The 19,524-nt window shown below is 47.7% G+C and overlaps 1 protein-coding gene across 1 annotated transcript in view; it reads right to left on the bottom strand.

Moving 5' to 3' along the window:
* The window catches only part of tspearb (thrombospondin-type laminin G domain and EAR repeats b), a 28,723-nt gene that overhangs the window by 8,839 nt on the left and 360 nt on the right, over window positions 1-19,524 (bottom strand). The window contains exons 2-6 of the mRNA XM_056432700.1: window positions 18,012-18,076; window positions 17,772-17,933; window positions 17,463-17,695; window positions 17,276-17,366; window positions 17,029-17,182 (exon numbers count right to left, since the gene is read on the bottom strand). Coding sequence (XP_056288675.1) covers window positions 17,029-17,182; window positions 17,276-17,366; window positions 17,463-17,695; window positions 17,772-17,933; window positions 18,012-18,076 — 705 coding nt within the window. The remainder of the gene's footprint in view (window positions 1-17,028; window positions 17,183-17,275; window positions 17,367-17,462; window positions 17,696-17,771; window positions 17,934-18,011; window positions 18,077-19,524) is intronic.

Raw genomic sequence — 19,524 nt, 5'->3', positions numbered from 1 at the left:
TTTGGTGTCAGAAGTGGGATTTTCGCTATCATCAACATCGCCACGCGAGGTAGCAGCAGAGAAGCTAAGTGGCTAACGCTCGTCAACGGTGAGAAACATGACGTCGGGGAGCCGTCTCAAGATTAAACGGGAAGGAGAAAGTGACGAACGGGAATTGGACGGCGCAGCCGGGGCCTGGCAGACGACGGAGCACCGAGAGCGGGTAAAAGAAATGACCGCTAGGATGGCTGCGGAGGCTTTGGCCACTCGGGCCGCGCCGCTGAGGGAAATGGCGCCGTAGAGGAATAACTGCGGCCGCAGGAAGGGACATGACGGAGCACACGGAGACACGGAGAGAAGCTATTCCGTCCACAATAAAGACCCCCAGATATGACGGTAAATCCAACTGGGAAGCTTTTCATGCACAATTTGAACTATTAGCCCATGCCAGTAGATGGTCCACTGAAGTAAAAGCTCTCCAGTTAGCGATGTGCCTCACGGTGACGCTTTATCAAGCCTGCTGCTGCTGAGTCCTGATGAGAGGAGTGATTATGATGCACTAATTGGGGCTCTAAAGCGACGATTTGGACAATGCTCTGCCACTAGCCTGCTCCGCTCTGAACTATGCAGCAGACAGCGACGGCCAGAGGAGCCGCTGAGGGAGCTCCTCATGACATTGAGGGGCTTGTTCACCGCACCTACGCCCACATGCCCCGTCCATCCAGAGGGAGCTATAGGGACCATTTCCTCCAGGCCCTGCTGCCAGCTGACCTGCGCATCCAGACACTACTCGCTCACCCTGGGTCGCTCCAGGAGGCTTTGGAGTCAGCAACGGAGAGAGAGATGCTGTGTGCTGGCGCCATGGGTAAAGTGGTTGAAAAAGCACCAAAAGGGAGCGCTGCTTGTGAGACGGAAAGGGAGTTGGCGCAGCCTGCCTGGGTGGGGGAGCTAACCCAGCTAGTGAGGGCTGCCACTTCGAGAGATGAGAGGCAAGACAAGCCACGACCAAGAGTCTGCTGGGGGTGTGGCCAGCCTGGCCACCTGATCCGACACTGCCCCCGTGCCACCGCGAACAAGGGAAACGAGCCGGGGACCGCATAATCGGGACGATGCGGACCCCTGGCATTCTGTCCCAGCCCCCTCTAATTAACAAAGCTACGCAACCGTCCGACCAAATAAGGGCAACCAGACCACCGGAGGATTTTGATGGTCAGCTAGAGCGACTAGTGGTGCTGGGTCGAACATGGATAGGAGACTGTTGGTATGCAATGCTCACCATTGGAGGGACATGCTGCTCTGCACTGGTAGACACAGGTTCGTCAGCAACCCTGGTGAGGCCCGATGTGGTGACAAATGGAACTGATATTTTCCCACTATCGTGAAACTGCAGTCAGTCACCGGGAGCGAACTCCTATGGTTGGGAAGCAATAGTGACTCTGGGCCTGGGGAAAAGTCTATCCACTGGCCGGTGTGGGTTGCTAACCTGGAGGACTGTATACTGGGACTGGATGTTCTCGGGGCATTGGACTGTGTCATCGACACAAAGAGAGGAACTCTCACGTTCCCTGATGGTCATGTCATCCAGATGTGGCGCCAGCCACCCCGGCCTGGCTGTGTTGCGACCCACACCGTTGCCACACTGACGGCTGAGACAACAAATGATGCTGCCCCTAGCTGCATCCCTTCAAATGAGCTATCCACACTGCCCTCCACCCTGCCCGCTGCTGAGTTGCACCCACCCCCAGCCTCGGTCCGGCCAGCTACAAGTCCACACACACAGGTGACAAACGCCTCCACCTGACGACCGTGAAAGAGTCTTGGCAGTGAAGGAGGTCTGGCAGGCAAACTGTGGTGGTCTGACTCCTAGCGAACAAGACCTGTTGTGGCAGCTGCTTCTTGAGTTCAAGGACTGTTTTTCAATGTCGGAGGACGATGTGGGCCGCACAGATCTCATCCAGCATGACATCGAAACAGGAGATGCACGGCCGATTAGGATGAGACCTCGACGCCTCCCACTGGCCAGGCAGGCTGCGGCAGACAAAGCCCTGCAAGAGATGCAGCGAGGGGGAATCATCGAGCCTTCCACCAGCCCCTGGGCCTCGGCGATCGTCATGGTCCCCAAAAAGCAGAAGGAGGCGTGGCGTTTCTGTGTGGACTTCAGGCCCCTCAACAAAGTGACAAAAAAGGACTCCTACCCCCTTCCACGCATCGACGAGGCCCTCGACACGGTGGCAGGGTCAGTCTGGTACTCCTCTTTGGACCTGCGGAGCGGGTATTGGCAGGTCCCTCTCAGCCCTGAAGCGAGGGCCAAAACTGCCTTCATCACGAATGGGGGCTTGTGGCAGTTTAAAGTCCTTCCGTTTGGCCTCTGCAATGCTCCTGCCACGTTCGAGAGGCTAATGGACAGGGTACTCGCTGGTATCCCTCGGCAGGAGTGTGTTGTGTACCTGGACGACATACTGGTGCATGGTGACTCCTTCCAGGCGGCTCTCGAGGCCCTGAGGCGGGTGCTGGAGAGAGTGGCAGCAGCAGGTCTAAAGCTGCACCCACAGAAATGCTCCTTCATGCAACGGGAGGTCACATTTCTGGGACACAAGCTTGGGGGCGGCGGTGTCGGCACCATGGATGATAAAGTGCAGACGGTGAAGGATTGGCCTACCCCCAACACTGTGCAGGACCTGAAAAGCTTCCTGTGCCTGGCCTCCTACTATAGGAAGTTTGTAAGGGTTTTTTCCTGCATAGCTGTACCACTGCTCCACCTGCTGCAAAAAGGGGTGGTGTTTGATTGGACAGAGGAGTGCCATGCAGCTTTCACTTCACTGCAGAGAGCCCTTGTGGAGGCCCCAGTCCTCTCACCGCCTGACCCCACCCTGCCTTTTATCCTCGACACGGACGCCAGTAATGCAGGCGCAGGTGCTGTGCTGGCCCAAGTGACTCCTGAAGGAGAGAGAGTGGTGGCGTATCACAGCAGACAGTTCAACAAGGCTGAACGCCGCTACTGTGTCACGAGACGGGAGCTGCTTGCTATGGTCTGTGCCATCCAACATTTCAGATATTACCTTGGGGGCCTCCACTTCACAGTCCGGACCGACCACTCTGCCTTACAGTGGCTCATGTCTTTTAAGGAGCCAGAAGGCCAGCTGGCACGCTGGATTGAGGAGCTACAGGCGTATGATTTCACTGTGGTCCACAGACCGGGGGCACGCCACGGAAATGCTGACGCGCTTTCACGCCGGCCTTGCAGCGCTGATGGCTGCAACTACTGTGAGAAAAGAGAGGCGCAGGAAGAGGAGCGGCTGCAACCTGATGTGAAATGTGCTGCCGTGGGACCGGTGGGCACGCCAGCAGGCCATGGACTGACAGCTGTGGACGCAGCAGAGTGGGGGTGCCAACAGGAAGAGGATGTCGACATAAGGCCAGTGCTCGCTTGGGTGGGATCCCAACAGCGACCACCTTGGGGAGAGGTTACCATGTGTTCTCGAGCCACAAAGGGACTCTGGTCAATTTTTCAAGCCCTGCGACTGCGTGATGGTGTCCTGCAGAGGGGGTGGAAAGAGCCGGCGACTGGAGAGACACGGTGGCAAGTGGTGGTGCCCAGGGCTCTGAGAGAGACAGTGCTCCGGGCAATGCATGGAGCTCCGGGATCTGGTCACTTCGGCGTTACGAAGACCCTCCGTCGCCTCCGCCAGGGGTTCTACTGGGGCCAACATAGGCGGGATGTGGAGGACTACTGCCGCTGCGACAGCTGCACAGCGAAGAAAGGCCCTGCAGACAGATCTCATGCCCAGCTCCAGCAGTTTCCGGCTGGGTGTCCCATGGAGAGGGTGGGGATTGATGTTCTTGGACCGTTTCCTCACTCAGAGAGGGGCAACCGTTACATCCTCACTGCAATGGACTATTTTACTAAGTGGCCCGAAGCGTACTGCATGCCGAACCAGGAGGCGGAGACGATTGTGGATGCTCTGGTGGGGGGAATGTTCAGCAGATTTGGGGCCCCTGAAGTCATCCACACAGATCAGGGCAGAAACTTTGAGTCCCGTGTCTTCACCGCCATGTGTGACAAACTGGGATCCCACAAGACCCGCACTACACCCCTCCATCCACAGAGCGATGGGCTGGTCGAGAGATTCAACCGCACGCTGGCACAACAGCTGGCCATCGTGGCAGCTAAACATCAACGCGACTGGGACGACCACGTGCCTCTGGTGCTGATGGCTTACAGGTCTGCGGTGCAGGACTCCACTTCCTGCTCTCCTGCCCTTCTCATGCTCGGCAGAGAAATCCGGACGCCAGGGGAGATGATGATGGGGAAACCTCCTGACGCCCCTGCGGGTCCCCCGGGGCTCGACTATGCTCAGAAACTCCAGGACCGCTTGGAGTCGGCCCACGAGTTTGCCAGGAACCAGATGCGCAGTGCGGGCGTAAGGCAAAAGAGGAACTACGACGTGCACGTCAGAGGACGACATTTTGAAGTCGGAGAGCTGGTCTGGGTGTATAGCCCTCAGAGGAAGAAGGGCAGGTGCCCAAAGCTCGACAGTGAGTGGGTGGGGCCCTGCCGAGTCCTGGAGAGACTTGGAGAGGTGGTGTACAGGGTCCAACTGCCACCACGAGGAAGGAAAGTCGCTCTGCATCGAGACAGGCTGGCCCCTACGGGCACATCCACCCCATCAGGACAAGAGCCTGGGGCACGGGAACCCTGGACTCAGCCCAGACTACCCCAAACCCTTCCCAATGGGCCCAGCCTTTCGCCGCCTTCACAGACTCTTAGTGTCCCTGGCCCCGCCCTCCCTTCCCATCCCCTGCCCTTGGTCCCAGCGTCCCCTCAACCCCTTTTCCTTCTCCCCAGCGCCGACGGCAGCCTCAGAGGAACCGCAGGCCCCCTGACCACCTGAGAGACTTTGTTTGCCCCCTCGGGGGCGAGGGACTTTGTGGGGGGAAGGTAGTGTAACGGACTGAGGGAATGTTATGTTATAAATGTTATGTTCTGGATGTAAGTGAACGTCTCACGAGCTGGTAGCTGTGAGGCGTGTCTGTGATTGGACAGCGAGTGATGTTGTTGTGTGTGTGTTGTTGTGTTACGACTCGTTCGGAGCAGAGCTATGACCCGGAGCAGACGTGAAGCTGGTTTGGAGGTTTTCACGGCGTTTTGCTGTGGTTTTGGCGTAGGCTACGGCCAACAGTAGCTTGTTCTATGTTCCTTGAATAAACACCCTATAAGCCATCTACGTCTCGTAGCGTTCCTGACCCAGGGTCGCTACATTATGTTTAATTATGAATTAAAGAATCCACACAAAGCACAGCTGAAACCACTCGTCCCTTCATCCACTAGTCCCTTCATCTACTAGTCCATTCATCCACTAGTCCAGGGCTATTCAACTTCAGTAGCAAGTGGGCCGAATAAGAAAATCACGGGGGGTGTGAGGGCCGCACAGAATATTGATAAAATAATGGCTAAAAATGAAAAACAGTAATGTATATTTCCACAGGTAAACAGTCACACACGAAAATGCGTCGGTATTGTGTGGCAAAAGTGTTGCGAACAAGCATCTCTATAAACATGTTTCAAAGTGTAAATATCCGCTCAAGGCAACCAGTTGTTTCAGGTCCCTTCAACCAAACTGTTCCCATGAAAACATAAGAAATGTGACTTAATGCATCAATATATAAATTACTTGGGATGAAACTAATATCTGGTGGTGCAGCGCACAGACTGCATGTCTTTGAGTGCAGACTCCTTTTGCGTGAAAGGGATCGAAACCAGGTCGGGCGATCTTTTTATTTTTATTTTTTCGAAAATGTATTTCTTCATACGTGGCTGTGATGCACTGCTCACTCATACAATCGTAATCGCCGAAATGGATATGAACGGTGGCTTGAAGATCTCCAGCAATATGTTTGTGAATGTGTGACGAATCTGGTGCGCGAGACAGCCCCGCTGCAGATGTTAAGAGAACACAACGCACGCACAGGGAAACCAGTTGGGGGGTAACAACGGCAACCAACACGGGTGCGTAACATAAAGATGTAACCATACAGGTTTGGTTGAGGCAACAGTGAAACTCAATGGCTCTGGGTTAGATGTCTCAATGTATAGAAGAGGCGTCTCCGTCAGTTTTATTTTTTCTTACCAAGCTATACTGATTTGCAGGCAGTCTTGCGGGCCGTAGTTAAACTCAAGCGGGCCGCTAGTTGAATAGGCCTGCACTAGTCCCTTCATCCACTAGTCCACAGGTCACTAACTGGCGGACCGCGGTCCGGGTCCGGACCCAGAGGCCGTCCCATCCGGACCCGGACCGCCAGCCAAAACAGAAGGTTATGATTTAAAACCTGACGGGGTGTTTTAATTTTTTTACCCGGCGGCGCGGCGCAGCTTTTGCAGTCTTTACGGTAGTGGTTTAGCGGATGCGGAAACGCACAGACCAATTGCATGCGAGTTAAGCCATCCCACGTGATACCACTCAGCCAATCAAATCTATGCATTCTCGGCGGTAAACATTACGTCTCAACAGACGGCCCTACGCAGACAGATGAGAAAGTAGAGGCAGGTTACACTTGAAAAGACGGTAGAAAGAAAAAGAAAGATAGCGATACATGTAGAAAACAAAGGGAGAGAAACGGACGACTGCGCCGGAGAAAGTTTAGAAAAAGGCGAGTGAGACAGCGAAAGGGAGAGAAACGGACAACTGCGCCGGAGAAAGTTGAGAAAAAGACGAGTGAGACAGCGAAAGGGAGAGAAACGGACAACTGCGCCGGAGAAAGTTGAGAAAAAGGCGAGTGAGACAGAGAAAGGGAGAGAAACATAAGGAACAAATGTCGCTCTCCAAAAAAAGAAAAGTTGACAGCGAAAATAGAGCATTTAATCCGGAATGGACAGACTCATTTCTGTTCATACTTCCCACAGGGAGCACAAAACCAGTGTGTCTTATATGTTCAGAAACCGTGGCACTTATTAAAAGTGGCAATGTGAAACGCCATTATGAGACAAAACATAAAGGTTTTGAACAAACATACCCACTCAAATCCGAAGTGAGATCACAGAAAATAAGTGGTCTCACAGCCCAATATGAACAGTCCACCAGGATCCTGAGCCACACGTTCACTGCCCAACAACGTGCTCATGAGTGTTCCCTCAGAGTTGCTTGGATTTTGGGGCAACACAAAAGCCATTTACTGATGGAGGGCTTGTCAAAGAATGCATGAGTGTCGTCGCTGAAACATTACTTGACGGAAAACCAAAACAAGAGCTTTGTGATAAGATAAAGCAAATACCCATGTCAGCATCATCTGCCACAAAGAAAAGTGAAATATTAACTCAGGATGTGCTAACCCAGCTAAATGAAGCCATACATAAGGCACCATGTGTAGGCTTAGCTGTGGATGAGTCCACTGACATCTGTGACAATGCTCAGCTGTTAGTGTACGTCAGGTTTTTCAACACAGACCAGAAAGCATTCTGTGAAGACCTGTTAGGTGTCACTCCCTTCAGACCAGTACAAGAGGAGAAGATATCTACCTGGCCATTAAGGAGATGTTAACGAAGAGGAATAGAACCAACACAAGTGGTTTCAATAGCCACAGATGGAGCTCCTGCTATGATAGGGAGAGAGAAAGGAGCTGTAGCAAGACTGAAAGAGGACAATCCAGAGCTCATAGCTTACCATTGCATCATTCATCAATCTGTCCTCTGTGCCTCCCTGTCAGATGAGCATGCTGAAGTGATGAATACAATGATGAAAATGATCAATTTTCTCAGGGCATCCTCTTCCACCCAGCATCGCATGCTGAGGGAATTCCTCAGAGAAGTTGATGCCAATGCTGATGATCTTTTGCTGCACAATAATGTGAGATGGCTCAGCAAAGGGAGGGTCTTAGCGCGCTTTTGGTCCATCAGGAGGGAAGTAGCATCTTTTTTGGCAGAGCTAACACATCAGAAAGCAACACAGTTTTCTCTCTTTTTAGGAAATGATAAACAGATGGATAATGTGGCCTTTTTGGTTGATATCACTGCACATCTGAATGAACTGAATTTGAGGCTACAAGGCAAGGACAATTCAATTTGTGAACTGATGACCGCTGTCCGCTCCTTTCAAAAGTTGTTCAAGGAAGACCTGCAGGGAGACTGTGCACACTTCCCAGCAGTGCAGGAACAGGTTCAGGGACAGAGAGATGCGTCTTCTTTTGTTGACTTCATTGATAAGCTGATCGTAAACTTCAGCAACCGTTTTGACAGCTTCAGCTTTGGACAGCAGCTCACCATGTTCATTCAGAACCCATTTATCATCACTGATGTCAGGGGGTTCTCAAAGGAAGTCACACAGCACTTTAAATGGGTAAATCCTGGGCCTCTCCAGATGCAACTGGTTGATCTCCAAGCAGATGTGTCCCTGAAAGAGCAGTTTCTAAGAACTGACCCTTCCACTTTCTGGCTCCAAACGGTCCCTGAGACAGCTTTTCCAGGTCTGAGGAAAGTTGCCATATACATCTTGAGCATGTTTGGCTCCACCTACAACTGCGAGGCAGCTTTCTCCACGATGAATATCATCAAAAATAAATATCGTTCGAGGCTCACCAATGAGCACCTCCACATGTGCATGAGGATGGCCCTGACTCCATTCAAGCCCAGGTTTAAAGTCCTGGCAGGACAAGCTAGAGCTCAATTCTCACACTGAGCAAACAAGTGGGGGAGTGGGATGCAAGAGTGATGCTCTAAAACTGTTCAATTGTTAAGATGTGTTGAGATTTATTATCTGTAAAATTGTTTGAGACTGTGAAACAAATGGGGAAATTTAAGCTTTTCCTCCCTTTATTTAATTTTTCTGAAGTTAAGCACTTTATTTGATTATTATTATTTATTATTACATGCACAATTTTCATTTTGTATTTATTTTATTTTAAAATGCAGCCCTATTTTTATTTAGTTCATGAGAACATTATACATATCTGCAGTCCAGTTCTATGTTACATGATAATAAATATTGTTAAAAAGTGTTTTAATCGTACTGAATTCATTTGATTTGAAAGGTATTGATTACATGCAGATGTTGATACAACTACCAGGCTATATATATCACACTAAATAGTTAGACATTATGATCTTCTGGACCTTTGCTTCAAGAAAATTTCTCTAACTGGACTTCTTAACATTTTAGTTGAATACCCCTGCACTAGTCCATACGTGTCAAACTCATGGTCCGCGGGCCAAAAGTGGCCCGCCACGTCATTTTATGTGGCCCGCGACGGCATGAAATATATATGATGCCTTTTCTTAAAAAAGGGAGGAAAAAAATCTTGTGCTTTTATCTTGAAGGTCATTTTTTTGCAGCGGACTGCGGTCTGTTCACTCTCCTTGATGCTGCGTTCACGCCAGAGAGGCGAACCCTTGCGTTGCTTTACTAAATGTACTCGTGTGAGTTCAGTCGCCGGACTATTCGTCACGTTTTCTTCACTCTCGCTAGAAGCGCCGGAGAGGGGGCGTGGCTTATCGTGGCATATAACAGCTCGTTACCACCGTCCACCACGGAAGAAATACACACTCTTTGTTCTGTTGAGGAAGTCCCACACACGTCGGACCATCAAGCCCTCGAGTCTGGGTTAATAATATAAATATTACATATTATATTATCCGTAGCCGCACGCAGCTTCTCCAGGAGCTGCGTCTGGATGACGGCCGCTTCCAGACGATCGATATCCTCCGGAGGTTCTGATTCAACGGTATGACGTCAGTGACGTCACGCGGAGCATTTCAACAGTCTCACGTACTTTTACCGCCCGAGTTTAAAAAATCAGCCCGAATGAGGCGCATTTTTCGCGTCCTGTCATTCACGCGCCTGGCGGACATCCAGACGTGCGTGCGTGACCACATTGACTTTGTATTAACAAACATCCTATAGACCTCAGTGGTAATGACTTTATGAACTTCTTTAATGAAAAGATTTTAACTATTAGGGACAAGATTAATAATCTCTTGCCCATAACCAGTGCCAATCTGTCCTCAAGTGGAATGGCCTTGGAAACCGCTGTATGCCCTGGTGTATATTTGGATGGCTTTTCTCCATCAACCGTGACCAATTATCTTCAACGGTTTCTACTTCGAACACGTCTACCTGTCTCTTGGACCCCATCCCGACGAGGCTGCTTAAAGACGTTTTGCCTTTAATTGGCGGCTCTCTATTAGATATTATCAATGTGTCTCTGCTAACAGGCCACGTACCACACTCCTTCAAGGTGGCTGTTATTAAACCTCTCCTGAAGAAGCCCACTCTGGATCCAGAGGTGTTGGCTAACTACAGACCGATCTCTAACCTCCCTTTCCTCTCCAAGATCCTTGAGAAAGTGGTCGCAAATCAGTTGTGCGACTTTCTACATCATAATAGTTTATTTGAGAAATTTCAATCAGGATTTAGAAAACACCACAGCACCGAGACGGCACTGGTGAAAATTACAAATGACCTCTTAATGGCAGCAGATAAAGGACTCCTCTCTGTCCTGGTCTTGTTAGACCTTAGTCCTGATAGAGGACTCCTCTCTGTACTGGTCTTGTTAGACCTTAGTGCTGCATTCGACACCATTGACCATGACATCCTGTTACAGAGACTGGAGCAGTCGATTGGCATTTCAGGCACGGCACTAATTTGGTTTAAATCCTATTTATCAGATCGATCTCAGTTTGTATTTGTAAACGATGACGCCTCGATAACCACCAACGTTAATCACGGAGTTCCACAAGGTTCTGTGCTTGGACCAATTTTATTTACTTTATACATGCTTCCTTTGGGCAATATTATCAGGAAACACTCCATAAACTTTCATTGTTATGCAGATGATACTCAACTATATTTATCGATAAAACCAGAGGAGAGCAACCAACTCGGTAAAATTCAAGCATGTCTTAAAGACATAAAAACATGGATGACCTGCAGCTTCTTGATGTTAAACTCAGACAAAACCGAAGTAATTTTAATCGGCCCTGAGCACCTCAGAGATCAATTATCTGGTGATGTGGTTTCTGTAGACGGCATTGCCCTGGCATCCAACACCACTGTAAAGAATCTTGGCGTTATCTTTGATCGGGACTTGTCCTTTAACTCCCACGTAAAGCAAATCTCAAGGACTGCATTCTTTCATCTACGTAATATTTCAAAAATCAGGCACATCTTGTCTCAAAAAGATGCAGAAAGATTGGTTCACGCGTTCGTTACTTCGAGACTGGATTACTGCAACTCCTTATTATCAGGCTGCTCTATAAGTCTCTTAGGTCAACTCCTTATTATCAGGCTGCTCTAATAAATCTCTTAGGTCCCTCCAGTTGATCCAGAATGCTGCAGCTCGTGTTCTCACTAAAACTAAGAAAAGAGATCACATCACTCCTGCACTAGCTGCTCTGCACTGGCTCCCAGTAAAATCAAGAATCACTTTTAAAATTCTTCTCTTAACGTACAAACCTTGATTGGTGATGCACCATCATATCTTAAGGAGCTTGTAGTACCATATTGCCCCACTAGAGAGCTACGCTTACTAAATGCGGGACTACTTGTAGTTCCTAGAGTCTTAAAAAGTAGAATGGGAGCCAGAGCCTTTAGTTATCAAGCTCCTCTTTTATGGAACCAGCTTCCAATTTCAGTCCGGGAGGCAGACACAGTCACCTCGTTTAAGAGTCGACTTAAGACCTTCCTCTTTGACAGAGCTTATAGTTAGGGCTGAATCAGGTTTGCCCTGGTCCAGCCCCTTGATATGCTGCTATAGGCTTATAGCTGCCGGGGGACGTTTAGGATGCACTGAGCACCTCTCTCCTCTTTTTTCTCTCCTTAAGGATGAATTTTCATCTCTCAATCACATGTTACTAACTCTGCTTTCTCCCCGGAGTCCTTTTGACTTCACGTCTCATGGGGTCATCGGACCCTATGAGACGGCATAGATCCTATCTGCTGATGGATCATCGAGGTCTGGGTCGTGGAATTCCTGCTCCTGACTACGCCACTGTCCTGTTGAGACTCCGCCCACTGTTGAGACTCCGCCCACTCCTCCTCCCCACCGCCATCTGCCTGATGGATCGTGGAGGTCTCCATCGTGGAATATGCCTACTATGAACTATTGATACACTCTGTCATATTCATTGAATGTATTTAAACTCTAAATCTGTCCTTCTGGTCACATGACATCTATTGTTCTGTCCATCCTGGAGAGGGATCCTCCTCTGTTCTCTCCTGCAGGTTTCTTCCCTTTTTTTCCCCCTGAAGGGTTATTTGGGAGTTTTTCCTGGTCCGATGTGAGGTTTTGAGGCAGGGATGTCTATGTGTACAGATTGTAAAGCACTCCGAGACAAATTTGTAATTTGTGAAATTGGGCTATACAAATAAACTGAATTGAATTGAATTGAATCCCCAGTTCCCCTATTATGAATTCCTCCATCAGGTCTATGTCAGTGGTCACTAAGGTTGAAGTGAGTGCTGCTTCATGTTGTTCAGTATTTATAATATAGTCAGAAGAAAAGTTAATGTTGAATATGTGAATCTTTTTTAATTACCCTTGTTTCATTTATTTAGAGTTTGTGTATAAAAGCTGCTCCTCAAGACTCTGACTTGTAGAGCAGCTTTATGTGTCATAGGTTCAGTGAGTGAGACATGAATTACATCTTTTGAGGCTTTTTAAAACCAGACTTTTTTATTTCATGTTTATGCATGAAAGCACTGTTTAGACATGTTTTAAAGTCTGAAGTTACTGAGAAATAATGTATGTTGTGTTACCTTGTGTCCTTAAGATTCACTTGTTGGTTCATAATTGACTGTAAAAGGGAATATTACTAAATAGTTTTGTTGTGCATACTGTGATATTTGTTTATTTGTTTATTTATTGGATCCCCATTAGCTGACGCCTTAGCGACCGCTAATCTTCCTGGGGTCCACAGAAAGGACAAAATACAATACATACAAAAACATACAAAACATATCGTGAATCCAACAGTTAAAAATAGTACAACAAAGTAAAAGAAAAAGAAAAAATAGTGCAGTCAGATGCTCAGTACAGTTAAAGGATAAGATATATGTTATGTTGTGCAGATCAACTTAAGTCATACAAAGAATAAGAAAAGGAAAATCAGATGACTAAAAAGCAATAGAATACGTCAAGTGGTGAATGTTCTTAGGTGCGCCTTTAATTGTTTTTTGAATGATAAATTGTTACTCATGTGAGTTAAACGAGGAGGCAGTAGTTTCCAAGCGGTAATTGCACGATAGATCATAGTACGTTTGAGGAGGTTAGTTCTTGGGGTTGGCGGTATCAATTGACCTAAACTAGCATTCCTAGTGTTATGTTTATGTCTGTTAAATGTGTATTGTAACTGATTGAAGAAATATACCGGTGTCTGATTAAATACTACTTTCCTGAAAAACATGAGAAGACAAAAGTGAAGTTGAGTTTCAACTGAGAACCATGACAGGCGAGAGTGCATATATGCAGTATTAGTTCTAATTGAACACTGGAGTGCTAATCTGGCAGCTCTGTTTTGAACCATTTGTAGTTTGTGTATGTCCTTCTTAGCAGCCACTACCCATATGAATGGACAGTACATCAGATGACAAAAGACCAGTGAGTGTAACACCTGACAAACAACAGGGAGAGTTAAATAAGCAAAACACTTTCTGGTCATAGCTATACCCCTTCCCATCTTAGTGACAATGCCGTTGATGTGCTCAGACCACGACAACTGTTCATCCAACACTACACCCAGGTTCAAACTGCACCATCTTTTCATTAAATACATTTGAGAAGTTAAAAATGTCCCTCGATTTAGGTCTCAGCTTGTCATTCAGGGGTGATAGTGTGTCCCAAAGCCATACCAGTAGAGAACCACAGCCCCAGACCAGTGGAGAACCACTGCCCAGACCAGTGGAGAACCACATGTCTCAACTGTGACAAAGCTTTTCACAAAGTTAATGTAATAATGTTTATTTGATCTTTGATAAAGTAATGTGGGTTAAAATAAATATAATTAAATTAAATAGATTGATTTTATAATATTAAATACATTTGCATATATAGTTATACATTTATATAAGTACACCTAAATAAACAATAAACAAATGCAAAGACAGTTATTTAACAATATGTTCTGGAATTATACCGTGTTAGTGACAACCGGCCCTTTGAGGGCAGCCATGAGGTGGATGTGGCCCTCGGTGAAAATGAGTTTGACACCCCTGCACTAGTCCATTCATCCACTCGTCCCTTCATCCACTCGTCCCTTCATCCACCAGTCCCTTCATCCACTAGTCCATTCATCCACTAGTCCCTTCATCCACTAGTCCATTCATCCACTAGTCCATTCATCCACTAGTCCATTCATCCACTAGTCCCTTCATCCACCCGTCCCTTCATCCACCAGTCCCTTCATCCACTAGTCCATTCATCCACTAGTCCATTCATCCACTAGTCCATTCATCCACTAGTCCATTCATCCACTAGTCCATTCATCCACTAGTCCCTTCATCCACTCGTCCATTCATCCACTAGTCCCTTCATCCACTCGTCCCTTCATCCACTAGTCCATTCATCCACTAGTCCATTCATCCACTAGTCCATTCATCCACTAGTCCCTTCATCCACCCGTCCCTTCATCCACCAGTCCCTTCATCCACCAGTCCATTCATCCACTAGTCCCTTCATCCACTAGTCCCTTCATCCACCAGTCCCTTCATCCACTAGTCCATTCATCCACTAGTCCCTTCATCCACTAGTCCATTCATCCACTAGTCCATTCATCCACTAGTCCATTCATCCACTAGTCCATTCATCCACTAGTCCCTTCATCCACTCGTCCCTTCATCCACTAGTCCATTCATCCACTAGTCCATTCATCCACTAGTCCATTCATCCACTAGTCCCTTCATCCACCCGTCCCTTCATCCACCAGTCCCTTCATCCACCAGTCCATTCATCCACTAGTCCCTTCATCCACCAGTCCCTTCATCCACTAGTCCCTTCATCCACTAGTCCCTTCATCCACTAGTCCCTTCATCCACTCGTCCCTTCATCCACTCGTCCCTTCATCCACTAGTCCCTTCATCCACTCGTCCCTTCATCCATTAGTTAATTCATCCATTCATCCATAAGTCTATTAACAGAAACTATAGTGAAGTAATTTTTCCAGTTCCAGATGTAAAAGTTAACATTTTAGTAACAATGTTACGAATGTTAACGGATAAGTAATAATGTTAACAGTGTTGTCAAAGGAAAGGAACCCTCCTCGTGGCTTTAGGAGTACCTGCTTATGGAAAGCCCCTTTCCTCTGGAACAGACTGACACAGAACCAGAAACATTGAATCTGACAGCTCTGTGGTCATGAGGAGAAGGTAATGAAGGTTTTAGTTACTCCTTCAACCGCACCTCTTCATGAGGAGCAGACAGACACAGGTGACTCCTCATCATTATTATCATTATTAACCATGAGTCAGCATCACCTGAAGGAGACAACGTCACCTGAAGAGTTCCGCTGCCTGGAGACAGACCGCCCCACCGATACACAACACTGAGCTCAACAGGTAACACCTCCTGGTAACACCTCCTGGTAACACCTCCTGGTAACACCTTCTAGTAACACCTTCTAGTAACACCTTCTGGTAACACCTTCTAGTAACACCTTCTAGTAACACCTCCTGGTAACACCTCCTGGTAACACCTTCTAGTAACACCTCCTGGTAACACCTCCTGGTAACACCTTCTAGTAACACCTCCTGGTAACACCTTCTAGTAACACCTCCTGGTAACACCTCCTGGTAACACCTTCTAGTAACACCTTCTAGTAACACCTTCTAGTAACACCTCCTGGTAACACCTTCTAGTAACACCTTCTAGAAACACCTTCTGGTAACACCTTCTAGTAACACCTTCTGGTAACACCTTCTAGTAACACCTCCTGGTAACACCTTCTAGTAACACCTTCTAGTAACACCTTCTAGTAACACCTCCTGGTAACACCTTCTAGTAACACCTTCTAGAAACACCTTCTGGTAACACCTTCTAGTAACACCTCCTGGTAACACCTTCTAGTAACACCTCCTGGTAACACCTTCTAGAAACACCTTCTGGTAACACCTTCTAGTAACACCTCCTGGTAACACCTTCTAGGAACACCTTCTAGTAACACCTTCTGGTAACACCTTCTGGTTAGCATGACATCATGACCTGTTAGCTTTAGCCTCAGGCTCCTAGCATGACATCATGACCTGTTACGTTAGCCTCTGTCTGTTAGCATGACATCATGACCTGTTAGCTTTAGCCTCAGACTGCTAGCGTGACATCATGAGCTGTTAGCTTTAGCCTCAGGCTGCTAGCATGACTTCATGACCTGTTAGCTTTAGCCTCTGTCTGTTAGCATGACATCATGACCTGTTAGCTTTAGCCTCTGTCTGTTAGCATGACATCATGACTCTCACATATACACTTAGAGAAACCCAGTCTCTCCTCTTCAGATGTTTCAGATCAGTTCTGCGTCATGATAAGACACAATAATCCAATAAAGCACAAAGATGCTATGCTAGCTACCAATCCATGCTTTCCTCTTGTGCTAAGCTAGGCTAAGCTCGACTCAAAACTGATCCTCTAAAATCCACTGAAGTGAAACATAGTTTTAATTCCAAAGTAAAACAACTGGAACGAGAACAAGAACAAGAACACACCTTCAGCAGGTAGGCAGCACCTGTTATGTTGGAAACACACATCAAACAGCAGGGTAGACCCTGTCAATCACACACACACACACACACACACACACACACACACACACACACACACACACACACACACACACACACACACACACACACACACACACACACACACACACACACACACACACACACACAGGAAGCAGCTCAGGTTACTGAAGCCCTGATACCATCACAGCCGGTCGACTGGTTCTGATCCGGGTTTCCCTTGAACATGTTTGACGCAGCAACCAATCAATAAGTTAGTCTCAATGGACACAACCAACAACCACGTCACACCATGTCAACCAAAACTAAGTTAGCCTTCACAATAAAAGCTCCTCCTCACCGTACGGGTAAACCGCGTCATGGCCCTCGGGCTGTAGAGGGGTGGACTTTAGGACCTGGGGGACAGACAGCTCAGCCAGGCCGGGGTCAGAGGTCGGGCACAGTCTGGGCGTTGCGTCTGAACCAGGAAGAAGAACCAGCTGACGCAGTAGACCCTGAACACAGACAGGAAGTAAACATGTTTTCAGGTGTGTGGATGCACTCGGGTGAAGACCCTGAAGGGGTCCTGATCCTGAATACAGACTCACAGAGAAGCGGCCCCTCAACCTCCTCCTGCTGCCGATGAAGAACCTGGACCCTCTGGTACTCAGAGCGCCTGGGAACGACTGGACCTGTTTACTGGGAGACAGGAAACCAGTTCGATTCCAAACGAAGCTGAACTGGACTCAGCTGAACCGGTCTGAACCGGTCTGAAGTGGTCTGACGGGGACTCACAGCTCAAGAGGAAGTCCACAGTCGATGGTCAGCGTGGCGTACGGTCCGGTGACGGCCAACACCACCGTGTGCCAGCGGTTATCGTCCAGTCCAACGTCCTTAAAGCTCAGCCGGCTCCGCCCACCGACGCCAGGGGGCGTGGCTAGGAAGTGGAGGCGGTTCTCGGAGACGCGCAGTCCGAGCAGCAGCGAATCAGATGCCTCCTCCACGACAGAGAAGATGTACTCGCTCCTCTGGAACAGAGAGCGCGACAGGTGAGACCATTTTGAACCAGACCGTAATCGGTTCTACTCGGTCCTACTGGTTCACCTTCTGTGCCAGGCTCCGCGTCTTGATGGTGGCGACCAATGAGAACTCGGCAGGGAAGTAGTCACAGTTGCTGAAGATTTGAGAGGCGGGGAAACTCAGCGCTGACGTCACGGCGCCGACCAATCGGAGACCTCTGGATCCTTTGGACTGAACCATCTGGATCTGATTGATCAATTGTTTATCCATCAATCATTCATCCCTCTCTTTTTCATCACCCACCATTCCCCCCACCTGTACTACCTGTGGGGGCGGGGCTTGTCCTGGGGGTGGCAGGGCTCTGGCCAGCAGGTCGAGAGGCAGCAGGTCTGAAGAGGGAACAAGAACTCCTGGTTCAGAAACACGCCTACGGAGCCATCATCTTGTGATGAAAAGATTGTCACAATGAATTCAGTACATTATACAAATATACAGGTATACTAGTATACAGGTATACAAGTATACAGGTGTACAGGGTTCAGTGTGTAAGGCGACGTAGAGGGCCTTTAATCTCTCCAAACTGACGGCAACATCTGTTATTTTTTCCTGGAATTCCCCTTTAAGCTCCTCTGAGGCCGTCTGTGTGTTCTGTTGCCGCCGGGAGATCAATGGAGGATGAATGAGGATGAATGAGGATGAATGGAGGGAGGGGACGACATGCACAGAAACTGATCTCACATTTCAAAGAAGCATAAAGCAGCTCAGAGACATGTAAAACAAATGAAACTCAGCGACCTCATACTGAGTTTACTGAGAGGACAAATCAATCAATCAAACAAATCAATCAATCAACCAATCAATCAAATCAATCAAACAAATCAATCAATCAATCAATCAACCAATCAACCAATGGAGGAGACGCAGCCTGTGATGCTCGCTGAGTGTTCCTCTTTATGTGCAGCTGTCCAGTAAGTGACAGGTAAAGCTGAAAGCTTGTTGGAAGGTGCATTCTGAGGTTTCAGGAAAACGTAACTTTAGAAATACTTTATATTTATACTTTACATTATTACATAAGATAGTAAAAAATAAAGTATCTCATAAATATTGAATTCCAACGACACTTTTCTTGTTCTGTTCAGAAGATGTTGTCTGTCTGCCATCTCCCTGTTCCTGGGTTAGCTTCTGGTTAGCTTCTGAGTTAGCTTCTGGGTTAGCTTATTGGTTAGCTTCTGAGTTAGCTTCTGGGTTAGCTTATGGGTTAGCTTATTGGTTAGCTTCTGGTTAGCTTATTGGTTAGCTTCTGGGTTAGCTTCTGGTTAGCTTATTGGTTAGCTTCTGAGTTAGCTTCTGGGTTAGTTTATGAGTTAGCTTCTGAGTTAGCTTCTTGGTTAGCTTATGAGTTAGCTTATTGGTTAGCTTCTGAGTTAGCTTCTGGGTTAGCTTATGAGTTAGCTTATTGGTTAGCTTCTGGTTAGCTTATTGGTTAGCTTCTGAGTTAGCTTCTGGGTTAGTTTATGAGTTAGCTTCTGAGTTAGCTTCTGAGTTAGCTTCTGGGTTAGCTTCTTGGTTAGCTTATGAGTTAGCTACTGGGTTAGCTTCTGAGTTAGCTTCTGGGTTAGCTTCTGAGTTAGCTTCTGGGTTAGATTCTGAGTTAGCTTCTTGGTTAGCTTCTGGGTTAGCTTCTGGGTTATTTTATGAGTTAGCGACTGGGTTAGTTTCTGGGTTAGCTTCTGGGTTATCTTATGAGTTAGCGACTGGGTTAGCTTCTGAGTTAGCTTCTGGGTTAGCTTCTTGGTTAGCTTCTGGTTTAGCTTCTGGTTTAGCTTCTGGGTAGGCC

Source organism: Pseudoliparis swirei, chromosome 2 (assembly GCF_029220125.1).
Source record: "Pseudoliparis swirei isolate HS2019 ecotype Mariana Trench chromosome 2, NWPU_hadal_v1, whole genome shotgun sequence".
Lineage (NCBI taxonomy): Eukaryota > Metazoa > Chordata > Actinopteri > Perciformes > Liparidae > Pseudoliparis > Pseudoliparis swirei.
The sequence above is the reverse complement of the archived record's forward strand: the minus strand, read 5'-3'. Positions and strand labels throughout refer to the sequence as shown.